General features: G+C 41.5%; 1 protein-coding gene across 1 annotated transcript; it reads left to right on the top strand.

The window, feature by feature from the left end:
- Window positions 1-1,105: 1,105 nt before the first annotated feature.
- Window positions 1,106-6,443, top strand: LOC306750891 (uncharacterized protein; the record flags this gene model as incomplete). Its single annotated transcript, XM_079234370.1, has 7 exons — window positions 1,106-1,371; window positions 1,787-2,799; window positions 3,345-3,504; window positions 4,138-4,316; window positions 4,987-5,073; window positions 5,258-5,383; window positions 6,058-6,443. 7 exons carry the CDS (start codon window positions 1,106-1,108, stop codon window positions 6,441-6,443), a joined length of 2,217 nt encoding a protein of 738 aa, XP_079090496.1.
- Between the last annotated feature and the right edge of the window lie 9,505 nt (window positions 6,444-15,948).

Below are 15,948 nucleotides of genomic sequence, written 5' to 3'. Positions count from 1 at the left end.
ACACCGTTTCCTCCTGTCTGATCCTTTTTACTAAATACAGTAGCCGGATGTTTAGGGAAATTATTGAGCCTTTTTTTATTTATTTTTTTATAATTAAACTTTTCTATTTGTGAGCTGTGTTTAAATCTTCAGTAGAAAGTATTGAAAGACAGACCAACATTTCGTCTTTCCACCGGATTTATTGACATATAAAAATCAAGCAATATAAAATAAAAACGGAAACTTTATTTGTTTATTTTTTTGGATTTTCATCCTCAGTTACACAAAATGTACCCTTTTGGTGTTCAAAATGTCTCAAATTCTTCCAAAGTAATTAATCGACTATTACAAACCGCCATAATAGTTTTGTAGTAATAAGACAGCTGATTAACATTGTGTAATTCTTATCAACACGTGTTGTTTGATAGACGTTACAATACAATGTGTCACGGGAGGCTCGGAGAGTGAGGACCCAAATGCTGATGCGTGGAGCAAAAGTACAGTTATTCTTTCCAAAACAGGCAGGATTCTAAAAAACACAAAGCAGGATTCCGGCGGAACGGAAACAAAAGCAGAGACACAAACGAGAACACACACAAGCAAATACTCAGTACAACCCGACCAGGGGACAGGAGACAAACAGGGTTTAAAGGTGAAGGGAAGGTGCGGGTGATTGGACACAGCAGGAACCAATCAGCAGACAGGGCAGGCAATCAACAGACAATCACAGCGGCAGGAGGTGCAGGGGAACAGAGGACACACGAGGCAAGGACTTTCAACATAAAACAGGAACCCAGAAAAACCCAAACTGTCACACAATGACATTCATTTGTCTTTGGCTGTATAAGTGCAGCAGACGTTGAGATGTTTTCAATCAGACTAATCAAGACCATCCCATTAAACAAACTGTAAATATCTTGTAGCAGCAATAATTAAAAAAACATTGTGTTTTCCTTTTTGAGGCCATTTGTGGTTCATGAAGCTGATTTCCTCCCAAAATTCTAATCTCCTCAGTTGATTGTATCGCCCTGCAGCGCCCCCCAGAGGACAATAATGCCACTGTGATTTTTTTCATCCCTCCTCTCGTTGAGATAACTGTCTCTTCCGTCGTTCCCCAGCAGCAGAGATGGCTCAGGTCTCCAATCACGGGAAGCTGCTGCTGCAGCGCCTGCACCAGCAGCGGGAGATGGACTTCCTGTGCGACATAACCATCATGGTGCGAGACGTGGAGTTCAGAGCCCACCGCAACATCCTGGCGGCGTTCAGCAAGTACTTCTCCACTCACGCCGAAAAGGGCCAAGACGTCACCACGCTGGACCCCGATAAGGTCAGCCGCTACGCCCTGGAGAAGCTGCTGGAGTTTATTTACACCGGTCAGATGAACCTCAGCAGGTAAAGCGCCATCAAACACACCGTGGAATTCTTTTTTCTTTAGGACGTAAAATAAAAAAAGACACGATCATCCTTTATTAGTCCTGCAGCTGGGAAATGTACAGGATTTACAGCAACAGACATAGTAAAAACAAACAAGATGACAAAAACAAGTGTTATAAATAAGCAAATAAACAATTTAAAGAAACAGTAAAGAATCCACAATAACTAAACTATTATATATACAGACGGAATAACTATTATTGCACATTTATTGCAATACAATTTACTGTTTTTACTACTGTTTATTATATTACTTGTTTTCATTTTATTTGACTATGTGTCTCTTGTGTGCACAATTTCCCCACTGCGGGACTAATAAAGGATTGTCTTATCATATCTTATTGCACATGATTTGTTCAATGTTTGTTTCCAGCACCAGACAAGCAGCTGTGCGTCGAGCCGCCGTGTTCTTGGGAATATCTGAAGCCACGAAGTATCTGGTGGAAACCCCCCACTGGTCCGAGACGTCCCAGTCAGAGATAGATAAAGAAGCCGGTCTCTCTCCTCCCAGCCCGACCTCGCCCGGCAGCCCTCGCTCACCGCTCCCCCTCTCCATCGTCTCCGTCGCTGGGGAGAGTCGGGAGGAGGGGGCTGCGGCGGCGGCGGCGGGCGACGCGGAGCCGGGCGACGAGGCCGGCTACGTGGACGTCGAAGCGGGCGAGAAGAGTGACGCCGAATACACCCCCACCACGCCGAAGAGCACCGGGAGAGGAACGGGGCGGAAGAGAGGCAGGCCGAAGAGATCTAGCGGCGAGAAGGCGGAGCCGAGCAGCTCGGCAGACGGCGCCACGAAATCCCCGGTTTACAGGGGGAGGGGGCGGGGCCGAGGGAGGGGGCGGGGCCGGGGGAGAGGCAGGGGGAGGGGCGTCGTCAAGGCCGAGGCTCTGGAAGATTCTGACGGGAGCGTGAAGGATTTCGGCGACTTCTCCGAAGACTGGAGCCCTTCGCAGGAGGACGACGGCGACTACCCGGCAAAGAAGCCCCGGCTGAGCCTCGTGGAGGGGCGGAGGGGGCGGGGCCGCGGGAGGGGGCGGGGCCGCGGGAGAGGAAGAGGGCGGGGCAGGAGGAAGATCGTGGAGGAAGTGGAGAGCGGCGGGCTAGGGATGGACGACGACATCATCGGAGACGAAGAGGAGGAGGAGGAGGAGGAAGATGAGGATGAGGACGATGATGACCTGGGGGGAGTGGAAGTCGGGGAACAGGATCCGTCGGAGATTGACGAGCTGTCGCTGTCGTGCACCGAGTGCAACAAGATGTTCAAAGACGTGAGCAGCCTGCGGCGGCACGAGAAGATCCACAAGGGCCTGAAGCCGTTCGTCTGCATCTTCTGCTCCAAAAACTTCCGGCAGGCCACTCAGCTGAAGACGCACCTGCGCATTCACACAGGTGAGCTGACCCAGGACCAGCAAGTCACCTGCATGGGGATTAGCAGGAAGGGAATGACTTCATTCCCATCTATTTGCCAGTAGTTTTTGGGGGATTTATTGATTTAAACATTTAGCCTGTAACTTAAGTGAAATAAAGATCAGCTCGGTTGGCTTTAAAATAAATAATAATAATAATAATAATTTATTTAAACCGTCATCTCGTAACTGGGATCCATAATTTTAATTTTTTTTATTAATCAGTGCATCATGTCACACCGCCCGTAACAAAGAAACGCAGGGTCTTCTGATGGAGATAAAATAAGATGATCCTTTATTAGTCCCGCAGTGGGGAAATTGCAGGATTACAGCGATCCACAATAGCAATGTTATATATATATATACAGACAGAATAAAATGTATAAAAATGTATTTATATTGCACCCGTTGATGTGACTGAAGTGGACTCAATCAGGACTGCGGTGTTTCCAATCGAGTGCATCAAGCCGACGTCCTCGAGGGTTTTTACGTGTTCTCCTAACTCTCCGTCTCTGGCGTTCGTCGCAGGCGAGAAGCCGTTCAACTGCTCCAACTGCGACAAGTGTTTTGCTCAGAAGTGTCAGCTGGTCGCTCACCGCCGGATGCACCACGGAGAGGAGAAGCCGTACACCTGCGAGCGCTGCGGCTTCAAGTTCGCCACCTCGTCCAACTACAAAATACACATCAGGTACTTTGAGTGTTATTGTTATTATTTATTTGATGGTTTGTTTGTTTGTTGTGTCATGTATTTTGTATATTATTATTGTTATTATCATTTATTGATTTCATTATAGTTTATATTATTATTCATATTTCATTTGTATTATTCAAATATTGTTTTAATATTATTATCATTACTGTTATTATTAAAAAATATTATTATTAAAAGGCACAGCAGCGGCTTTTTGCATTAAAGTTCTAAAATAAATGAGAAGATACTTTTAATTTTATTGCAGTAAAGACAAATAGGCCTCACCCTGTGGTTATTTCATACACATTAGTTATTAATTTAATCACCAGAAAACACGCTGCAGCGGGATGTATTTATCGTTTTTGAGATATGAAATGATCTGTGTCTGAGATAAACAATCATCATGTTTGAAACAAATAGAAATAGAACTTTAACCGTAATAGTATCATCAATATATCAACATCAAATAATTAAACCGATGGTTGTTCTTTTGATTTTAGCATTTATCCGAAGAGTGTTGGGAGTAAATATGTATGGTATAGACGCATCCCGGACTTTTTGATTGTGTGTGTGTGTGTGTGTGTCTGTGTCTGTGTCTGTGTCTGTGTCCGTCTGTCCGTCTGTCCTCAGACTGCACAGCGGGGAGAAACCGTACGTCTGTGACATCTGCGGCCAGGCGTTCGCTCAGTCCAGCACGCTGACGTATCACAAGCGGCGGCACACGGGAGAGAAACCGTACCAGTGCGACCTGTGCGGCATGTCGTTCTCCGTCTCCTCGTCTCTCATCGCGCACGCCCGAAAGCACACGGGTGAGCGAGTTTTATGCTTCCTCGATTCTTTATTTATTTATTTTTTTTTTTACTGAGTTGAACGCTTTAAATTCATTTATTTTTAAAGACGATTTTTTTTTTAAATATTTTGTAAAGAAAGGTTAGGGTAGAATATAAAAAAATAAATATTTATAAACAAAATGTCTATTTAAAGACAACGTAACAGGGTGACCTCTCTAGTTAATAGTGCCAATAATGTCATTCATTACCTGATTTTCCTTTTAGTTTAGAGGATAAAATAATCCTAATAATAATTTTTATTTCATATTTATGTTCATTCTCATTATGTATTATCGGCCTCATAGCCAGTGTTTTGGTTTATGTATTAAAAGGTTACAGAAAAGTAAATAAAAAGTTTAAACGTAAAAAAAAGAATTGGCTAGAATTTCTCAGTGACTGTGAACACAGCATTTTGTTTAATATTTCATATATGTATATAATAATAATAATAATAATAATAATAAAAATCATATATTTTAATGGTAGAGCACTGTTAAAGGTACTCAAGGCACTTTACATGGTAAAAACAAACTATGGAAGCAATAATAAGAGAGATGACATAACAATAAGAAACAAAACAAAAAAAAACTTAGCTAGCATCACAAATGTCATAAATATTATATAATAAATATGTGTGTTTGTATTTCAGGCGAAACTCCGTATAAATGTTCACAGTGTGACGGAAGTTTTGTGACGTCTTCCGAACTAAAGAAGCACATGAGGCGACTTCACCCAGGTGAGTTTTTTAATTTAAGCAAACAACGTTATTCAATATCAGGTCGTGTGCGGTGCCATGAAAGATCAGATAATGTTTAAACACAGGGACTCTAATTCTTGTTTATTTTTGCCGTGTGTTTTATTTTAAAATGAAAGGAAACTGAAATGTTATTTTAAAACGTTGTCTATGTGTGCGTGTGCAGAGGGGAACAACGGAGTGCAGTGTCTGCTGTGTGGAAACCGCTTCGCCAGCGTGAAGAACATGATCAAACACCAGGAGAAGGCTCACGCGGATGAAGTGCGGCAACACAAGGAGAGAGCCAGAGCAGGTGTGTGTGTGTAAATATGTAAACAGTTGTGTAAATGTGTTTGTATTTCATAGTAATAGACAGAAACGATCAAACTTGCAATGTTTATATATATTGCCACTATATCTCCTCCCATTTATAGAAATGTTTTAGAAATGTTCATATTTCATATTATTTTATTTGTGAAAAACACAAATATTTAGATTTATAATAGATTTAAAGTTAAACATCAGCTTTGAGTGAACATCATTAAAAAAAAATCTAAATATTTATAAAGTTAGTAGTAAGTAGAGGTACTTCAAATAAAAAATGTCATATCCTATTAACTTTATTTCTTCTTTCAACCATGACCAGATCCACTCCTTCCTTTCTTACCTTTCACAATAAAAGCCCTGTCGCTGTTCACCAGAGAGATAACTCAAATTAACTCAGAGCATTGTAGCTTAGACTATACAACTTGCAATATACCTTTTTATTGATTTAAAATATTGTCGGTTGAGTCTCTTGTGTGTGTTGTTTATTCGTCACGTCTCCGGTGTGTAAAAAGATCTTTTTATTGACGTTTTTTTTTTTGCTCGTGTTCAAGGAAACCGAGACCGAAATGGAAGAACACTTTACCTGTTTGGTAACTTTCAGTTTTTTGTGTGTGTGTTGTGTCTATTTGTGTGTGTGTGTCTGTGTATGTGTGTGTCCAGTCGTCCTCCTGGCTTCCAGTCATCCGGTGACATTCGTCCAGAGCAAACTCACCCAGGAGAACCGAGGCATGGCTTCCATCCCGGAAGGCGGCGAGCCGGCGAACCCCGAGCCGACCACCCCCGACCCCAAAGCCGCCGGCGACGCTGCCGCCGCCGCCGCCATTCAGGACTTCAAGTCGGAGCCCACTCACACCGCCATCACCGCCGCCGTGGCCGAACCCGACCAGGTGACCTTCGAACCCGACCAGGAGCAGACCATCAACTCCGACACGCTGCACGCGCTGGTGGAGCAGCTGCGGCCGCCGCCGTCCCCGGCCCAGAGCCTGGAGCAGATCGTCATCATCCGGACGGTGGACAACGGCGAGCACAACCCTCCTCAGCAGTGAGTCTCGGCGGGGCGGAGCCCTCGCGTTCAGAGGCGTTCACGGACACTTTCATTACAACGTGGTGTTTTTTTTTTTCTTCCGTAATAATGACGCTCCGCTCGCCAACGCCGATGGACGTGAACAAACGCCGGTGAAACGGGGGGAAATTATCGAACAAATTCTCCGGCGTGAACGTCCATCGCCGACTTCCTGTTTCAGCTTTGACCCATCGCACCTGCCGCAGCCGCAGCGAGGGATGATTACCGACATTTCAGGTGCACTCACTTTTATATTCACCTCCAAATAAGCCTGAGTATATTGTTGTTATTGTTGTTATTATGCGCAGAAATGACGGTGGGTTTTCTGGTTTTCACAGAAAGCATTTGGAGTAGTTTTTTTTGGGGAAAACACACAACACATCTAGTTCCTGGTCGGGGACTATCGGGGTTTCGCTCTCTTGCTGCTTCCATTCAAACTGCAGAGTTGTGTCGACAGTATTTAGACATTGGCGTCATTTTGTAATCTCTTCATCTCACCGACGCTGATCCTGATGGGACGATTGAGAGTCTGAGATTCTTTTTTGACGAAAACGGGAAGTTTTAGAACGATCTTTGTTCCCGCTGAACACCAGATAAAGCTTACATTAAATAAACGTGTGAAACTTCTCCGCTGTACGTTTTCTCCCCTCGTTGCTCCTGATTTTCAAACCTCACCGGCTCCTTAATCTCCACTAATTTACCCCCCCACCCCACCCCAAAAAAGCCTAGAGGCTAACAGCTGATATGATCTAATATCAATAAACGTTTATCAGATATAAAACGCTCACATTGTTTTCATAGATGACGTAGTCGGTAGGCGACGAGCGATGATTTTATTAGTCTCAAAGTGTTTGAGTTGTGTTGTTTTTTTTTATTTTGTCATGTGATCACCACTCTGGTAATGCAAACAAGCGTTTTGTTTCAGTGTTATATAGTTTTTGTTTTATTTTTAAAAGCAGCTGTTTTAGCAGAAGAGTTTGAAAACTGCATTATATTTCTATCAACTTTAAACTTTCTTTCTTTTTTTCTTTTTTGACAAAAATCGTCTGCATTACTTGTGTACATAAATGTGAATCGCTTAAACAAGTTCACCGCTGTAAAATTAAAGTAAAGTCAAGACGGAAAGGGTCGATCAGACGTGTGTTTTGTCTCCGTGACGGCTGAGAATAAATGATTATGGATGACGGTTCTCTTCATGACGTTTCTTTCAGCATCGACTTGGTTTTTATTTGATGTCTTTGTGGTTTTAAAAGCATTTAGAAACAGAATAATTTTAACTTCTGTTTAAAATGTTCAACTTTGATGTAAAAAAAAAAAAAAAAGCTACTCAGAGTTAAATACAGTTATAATTCAATACATTTGTAGTTTAGCTTTTTATGCAAGGACTTTATATAATTGAGATAATTTCCCCAAAACATCGATTACATCCCTGCTTTTACTTTTGGGCAGACTTTTTTATTTTGAAAATAAAAACAAAGTAGTCGTTGAGGAAGGAAAAAAATGAAAATAGTAAAAGTATAGTGTCCAGATCATTTAATTCAAATACAAACATTCTTTTGTTGTAACAAATGAATGTGTTGTACATTCAAAGTAATAGAATATATTATATATATATATATATATATATATATATATATATATATATATATATATATATATATATATATATATATATATATATATATATACATATATATATACATATATATATTTCACTACACAAGTCAAGTTTACTTATAGAGCTCATTTCATAAAAACACAGAAAACATCAAAAAAAGAAACTCATAAAAACACCGATTGACATTTTATACACCAAACAACTGAACAATTAACAGAGAAAATAATCAGGTTCTGGTTCTCCCCTGACCCCCTTTCCCTCCAGGGGGGGGGAGGAGGAGGAGGAGGAGGAGGTCCGAGGCCCGAGGCTGCAGGTGAACTGCGTTTAACTGCGTTTGCATTATTCTTGGTGTGAACATGTTTAGCAGCTGAAAATGCAAATCTGAGAGGATGTTGACCACTAAATGAGATTAGAGTGACAGAAATGTTAAGCAGCTGGATCAGGATCAGCCTGTTGACGCATCACATGATTATCATTTTATACATCAACCAAACAGGAAGAGTTAGACTTCCTGCACTATAGTGTTGCTGAATGCACTTGGACATTGTGTGTGTGAGAGTGAGAGAATATGAGATAACAGTTTAACTTTCTCTAAAGTCACATCTATGAGGAGGATGATGATGATGTGGCCCAAATAGTTTGTCTGTCTTTCCTCCTGCAACATTGAAACAAATCTAAACTTTTAAATCCTTTTAGTTCTCAAGTTGAGATCAGTTGGAGGACAAACATCTTCCTGACGTCATTGATCCAGTTTTGGACACCAGGAATCTGAATGAACGAATGTTCTTTTTAGCCAGGCAACAAACATAAATCATTTTCCCTGTTCTGCTCCCTCCTGCGGATAAGAAACTGGAGGAGAAGCCAACATGGAAGATGACACTGATTCTGACCCTGGAAACTCATCTGACTTCCCGGTGAAACTCCCACATTACCAAAGACTTGTGAAGTCAGGCGACTGGATTTCTGTCTCTCTCCTCCTCCATCTTCACTCCCACATAAACACAGAGCTCCTGGCACATTAATTACGGGCTCCAGCTGATTGCAGACGTCAGCTCTGCAGAGAAAAAGAACGTGTGTGTTTAACAGAGTGCTTTCTCCCCATAAATCCTGGTCATGCTCCTTTAATATTCCTGCAGGAGAGTTAAAGTGCAGCAGCACGTTCAGTGTTTCCTCTCCTATGAAGACAAACCGCTGAGGTGTTTTTATTCATCTTATCTTCCATATGCATCATGTATTTATAAACATGAACTATGTGTCTCTGCTTCTCAGAAGCGGCAGGCGTGGTTTAGTGGAGGAAACCGCTGGAGCAAGTGCATCCGGAAGTTGCCCTTTTTGATTTTTAAAATATAATTATTTTTGTTTGTTTGTATTATTATACTTAACATATTGAATCAAACACGGTGTCAAAATACAAAACAACCTTTTTTTTGAAGAGTGTCTGATATTCAGTGTGGTATATTTATTCCAGTATTTTGCATATAGCTTGCTCAATATTTTGGGGAAACTCATTTGACTTCACGTTTGATGCAAATGAAAGACTCAGACTCAGTTTGGATAAGAGAATATTTTGCTGCGTTAACTTAACACGATAACGGATTCATTTAAAGTTTCTGACACGGAAAGAGAGTTTTATTTTTGTCGCTTTAGCTTTAGTACTTTTTCTAACAATTTTGACAACATCGATAATTTTAAAATGTGATCAAAAAGAATAATAATGGTAATACAAAAATCATAATGATAATATCACTCAAAGGCAAATCACATGACACATACCGACTGTTAATAACAAATGTATTTATATTATTCGTTAATAATCTGTTGTTTTAGTTGATTAGGATTTGTTTTGTTTAAATTAGTATTATCACTGTTGATCATTGTTATGATTAATATTATCAACATCATTGTCGTCATTATCAATATTATTATTTGTATTTACCATTAACAATATCATTGTTGTTTTTAAAAATTATTTTATCAATATTATTATTTATAATTAGTATAATCATGGTCGTTGTAGTTATTATTACTGATATTAGCATTATATATTATATTATTATATTATTAAATTGTCATGACAATGTGGAGACGAGAAGCTGAGAAATTCCAAACCTTCTGGATCCACTGACCCCGAAAGACAGTTTTATTTTGAAAGTGCATCCACAGGAAGTCCAGTCGCGGCTCACTGTCGTGGCTTTTACAGAGCTGCTGGATGTGGTGACCGCCTCAGAGCTGCTCCGGTCACTCAAACCAGCAGCTGCTGTCGCTTCAATTCATATGAGCAGGTAAGAAAACATATCCATCATTCCACCGTTTACCTGGGCGGTTAAGCTCACATTGATCCTTCTGCTGTCTGTGTGTGAGTGTGTGTGAGAGAGAGAGAGAGAGAGAGAGAGAGAGAGTGTGTGTGCGTGCGTGTGTGTGTTTAGGGTATTTAACCACATCACTGTTTGGTGAAGTTTGCTCCTGTTGAGGCAGCGCAGGTGCGTAAAACGCGTAATTAGTGGTCATTTGCGCGTAAAGTTGGCGCGTAACGAGCGGAACGGCGACGTGGCGTTGATGTTGCGGTAGTCTCTTTCCCTGCCTCTCTCTCTCTCTCTTTTATATAATTTTTTTTGGTGCGTGAAGGCATCTGTCCTGCTCCTCCGCAGTGGCGTCGGTGTGCGGCTGGATCGCAGCGGCCAGATGCCGCACTCACTGCCTCACGAGGATCCGACGCCCTGGCCGGGTTTCCACCCCTAGGAGGATCGGAACGGGTCAGACCTGATACGGAGGAGCGCGCGCCGCTTCTTCCTTATTTCCACTCGTCGATACTAAAGCACTTCCTCCGAAATCATTCAGGTCATGGACCATCACGGCTCATGTCCTCCACCGACACCTGATATCAGAGCTTATCGATCCCGAAACGAGCCCTCTGTCAGCTTCGCCTCACACTTTTAATTTGAAATGTTTCCTCCTGACACATTGATTGAATTGAGATGCCTGAAGCCAATAAGACAACCAGATGCATTGTGGGTCGTGGAATTCTCCACATTAGAAGAGGAATGTTTGGTCTGCCAGCACCGCGGAGGAGACGTGGACAGAATAAAGGAAACACTCAGTTTAACAGTTCAACACAAAATGAACATTATGATGTTATATTTATATATTCATTTAATTCATTTGTTGTACTGCAAACTTTTTAAAACTTATTAACGATACTTTTTGCCACAATTTTAAGGATACAAATCATTTATTACATTTTTTCTTTAAATATGAATGGTACATTTTAGTAAAAAACTAAATATTTTCACTCAAATAGCATGTGTTGCATGTTTGATTCATTTAGCTTTCGCTGGAAGATTGATCTACTTTGGGGATGCCAAACTAACACGTCATCCAGGGTTTCGCCCTGAACTCGTGAACCATTTGTATCTTTATAATTATAACTTTTCTGCAGCTTACTGAATAATTAATCATCCAAATCCCTGACTCATCTCCTCTCATGATTGATTCAGTCAGCGGAGGACTGACTTTAAAACACTGAGAAGAGGTCTGAGTGGTGATGTGTTTAGGTCGGCATGTAGAAGCTGAATCCACCACCAGGTTGTTTGATTGTGTCTTAAACCAGTTCATGAACAAATGTTAGTCTTTCCAGGTATTTTTTTTTTAAATAACAAAAGTTGCCTGCCTCAGCCAAACAAACACTTTGCATCGTGGCTCCAGACTGGTGCTTTTCTCGCTTTCGACTTCCTTCCTCCCTCAATAAATAAAAGATGTCAGTAGAGTTGTAGAGCGGGAGGAGTATTAAAAGTTGTATTTAATGACATCTTTAAACTCGCAATAACCTGCACCAGGAACAAACTGTAGACACTTTATTTCCACATCCAGTAGTTACTGAGCAACATGATGATTCATTCGGAGACTTTGTGTCCAATGTTCTCTCTTTTAGCTCCGTCTTCATTCTCCACCACCTCCTGATAGAAATATCTATCTCTTTATCTGCTAAATGCTTCACTATGTTCACTAGCTGCTTTCTAGCTGAGCCTGTCGGCTGTTTGCTGCTGAGCAGGAAGAGAACAGAGGCTTCTTACAGCTTCTTCTCTTAGAAAACGACGTGATGAGAGCCGGGAGAGTCAACCAGAACAGTGAAGTTGATGAACTGACTTTAAAGCTCCGTAAAGACGAGAGGAGTTGCAGATTCCAGACTGTTCTCACACACTGTTTGTCCTTTACCCGAGAAAAGTAATCCACTGTAATTTTTATAGAACCCACTTAATCAGTGTGTATGCAGATCATGTAATGGTGAGGTGACGTATGTCGGGGAGAATCTGAAGTTCATTTGAATGAAGCTGTATTAAGTTTTAGCAGGTTTTTACAACGGTTAATCTTTAGCTGCTGGTTGTTGTTGTTAGCAACATGGATGGATTACTGACCGGGCTTACAGGGTCAAGGGGTCTTACTCACAAAATCTGCTGGAAAAAAAACCTCAAAAACTATTTCAAAGAGACGCTTAATGACCACAACACAACTACAAACAACCCAAAACTACAACAGAGTAAAACGAACCGTAAAGAGACACAATACGACTTCAAACGACCCAAATGTACGACAAAGAGACGCAAAAAAACATAGAAATTGAAAACATCTTTATAAGGGATGCAAAACGGTCACAGAGAGACAGAAGAATTGCAAAAGATTAGATGCAAAATGACTAAAAATAGATGCAATGAGATGCAAAATTAGCATAGAGGACAGGTGACTACAAGGAGATGCAAAATGACTTAAAATAGATGCAAAAAGGCCACATAAAAATGTAAAATGACTAAAAATGGACTCTGAGAGTTTTGGTGTCTTGGGGCCCCTTTCATGTCTGTTCTCTGGTCCCATTGTCTCATAATCCGTCCGTGGTCAGGAGTGCTTTAAAGCTCTTTGAGGTGGCTTCCTGAAATGCACCTTGGGAGACTTCTTCTTCTTCTTCTTCTTCTTGAGTTTGTACATCCAGACGCATTGCTCTGCAGACAGGACCTCCGTTACAGTGTTGAAAGGCGGCTGCAACACCTGCTGTGGGGCAACTCCACGGCCGGTTTTTGGGGCCACGAAGACGTTGTTGTAACACCGCTGTGAGACAGGAAGTCTGAGGAAAGAGAGAAGAAGAAATAAGAAGGTCTTCTTTCTTTTCTCATTTGATTAACATTAACACATGAGTGGATGGGCGTGTCCATGAGTGACGAGTGTTTGAGAAGGACCTGCTCTTCCAGTCTCAAGTGTGAGTCATTTTAATTTGTTTTCTCACGAATTCAATGGGGCAAAGTTCTCCCGAGGAGGAGGCCGACCAATGGGCTTGTCTGTAGCGCTGTGCTGCTCAGGTAGAATACTGTGTGTGTGTTTGATCATATATTCAGATAATGGCTCTTCCAGCAAACATAGTGCACGGCCAAAGAGTGCTTAATTGACTTTGTGGGTGTGAGTGTGTGTTTTAGTACCCAACACACACTCACAGATGGACATGGGAAGCTGGAGGCGCGGTGGGAGAGGTCCGGCTTTTTTAATCCGTATTTTCAGCAGTAAAATGTCGTTAAACGAGAACGAGGAAGACGAGACCCGACCGGGACGACTTGAACGAGCAGCTCATGGAATGTCTGCAACAATATAACCTGTAGACGAAGTCGGAGGAGCCTCGGATGGTGACCCCACTAGAGGCCACGTTAATGTTTGGAATTCGAACAAAACTATTGGTTTCAGTTCAAATAAAATAAGAATGTTTGTTTCATAGACTAAGATACGTACGTAAGTGAAGTATTAATGTAAATAAAACAACATTGACTTTTGGTGGTGTCCTGGGTGAAAGTCCTGTGCTGGTTTCACCTCTGTTCGTCCACATTATTTTGTCCATTTGTGCAGGAATACGAGATCGGAAGCGTTTCGATTGACTCTTAACGGGTCTCAACATGTCGACTGTGAACCAGGTGGACATTACTCCACAATATCTTTACATGTATAATAGTCATTTGATGATTTATGAATGATCAGAATGGTAAATACACCAGTCGTCAAGAAGATGATTTCACTTGTATTTCCCCAAAGAGCCGTCTGTGAAGTCTGACTTATCTTAACTGAAAACACCCTTTTTAAAGTCGTATAAAAATCATTGAAAGCACCGACGACGCCAACAAAAACAAAGCAATAAAGCGACAGCCGACGAGGAGAAAGTAGCCGGTTTTGCAACCGATCTTAAATACTTGTATTCCCTTCAAAATCCAGTGCGAGGTGGTATTTCCATAATCCCACAACCGTACTTTAAATGGCTCTGAAAGGTTAAATCTGAAAGTGACTGTGGATCCGCGGTTACGGAGCTGATTGTGGAAGCTAAAGGTTTGATCTCATCTGCGGTGTCGAGTTGAATCAACTCTCCTTCGCGCTGAAGGACCTTCCCATCGGAGAAAAGCGACTCCCACTTCTTTCCCCCGCTCCCTCCATCATGTGCGGATCTGAAGTGTATTTCCAGCGTGTTTACATTCTTCACAGTCGTTAATCAGAAGGAAGTTTAGTCAATGTATTGATTCCAGCGCTCCACCGTGAGCAAACCTTTCTTAACAATCGGGTCACTGCCTGCAGGCTGACGGTCTTCAGTCTGCTGCCGAGCTTCTCACTTGTTGCTGGAAACGATCAGAGGCTGTTTATAGACGTGAACGTGTGGATGTGGACGTCTCAACGTCTCTCATTGGTTTGTGGCCATCGCCATTTTTGAAGTGAGCATTTTTAGATCATCCTCTCTTACAACGGTTCGTATGATATCCGACAAAGTTCAAGAAATCCAGCAACCGTGTCAATTTCTGCTCGTCTTTTCAAAATAAACTCCCGTCTTTACAGGAAACGACTCGTGAAATACTTAGTTAGGTTGAAGAAAAGATTGTGAAATAGGTTATAGAAAAGATTGTGAAATACTTAATTGGGTTTTGGAGAAATAACGTGAAATACTTAGGTTAAAGAAAAGATCGTGAAATACTTAGTTAGGTTAAAGAAAAGATCGTGAAATACTTAGTTAGGTTAAAGAAAAGATCGTGAAATACTTAACTAGGTTAAAGAAAAGATCGTGAAATACTTAACTAGGTTAAAGAAAAGATCGTGAAATACTAAGTTAGGTTTAGGAAAAGATTGTGAAATACTTAGTTAGGTTCAGGTTCTTAGTGGAAGAACTGGTATTTCAGCGGCCTGCGAGCGTCATCGTGTTGCATTTAATGTCTCGCAAGGTTGTGGGAGAGCCGAATGCCTTAAATCTCCCAGTCAGTTAAGGACACAGTCTGTTCGACTGGTGGTTGAACCAATGGGACATCTGGGTTATCTGACCGGCTCTGACACTCTAAGATTAAGAAACAGGAAGTGTGTCGCAAACTGTGAGTTGCACGTTAGTCGTATTCATCAAATGGTCCAATGTTGCTAAAAAAAGATGAGCGAGCAGGATGATGATGATGAGGCACGTGAACATTCAGACCTGATGGTGGTGAGGTTCATCCTGAGCAGGGTAATGAGACACAGACACGCAGAAGACCCAACAACCTCCCCGACAGTATGAGACGCTGACCTTTTGTGTCTCTTTGTAGTTACGCATCTTGCTGTGGTTGTGTATTTTTTATTCATATTTTGTCTGTGGATGTTTTGCCCATTTTGATTGTCATTGTGCGTCACATCGTTTTTTATCTTGTCTCATTGTAGTCGTAGAGTCTCTTTGTAGTCGTAGAGTCTCTTTGTAGTCACTTTGAGTGTCTTTGTAGTCACTTTGAGTGTCTTTGCAGTCGCTTTGAGTGTCTTTGTAGTCACTTTGAGTGTCTTTGTAGTCATTTTGAGTGTCTTTGTAGTCGCTTTGAGTGTCTTTGTAGTCGCTTTGAGTGTC

Source organism: Taurulus bubalis (genome assembly GCF_910589615.1).
Source record: "Taurulus bubalis genome assembly, chromosome: 18".
In the NCBI taxonomy this organism is placed as follows: domain Eukaryota; kingdom Metazoa; phylum Chordata; class Actinopteri; order Perciformes; family Cottidae; genus Taurulus; species Taurulus bubalis.
The sequence above is the reverse complement of the archived record's forward strand: the minus strand, read 5'-3'. Positions and strand labels throughout refer to the sequence as shown.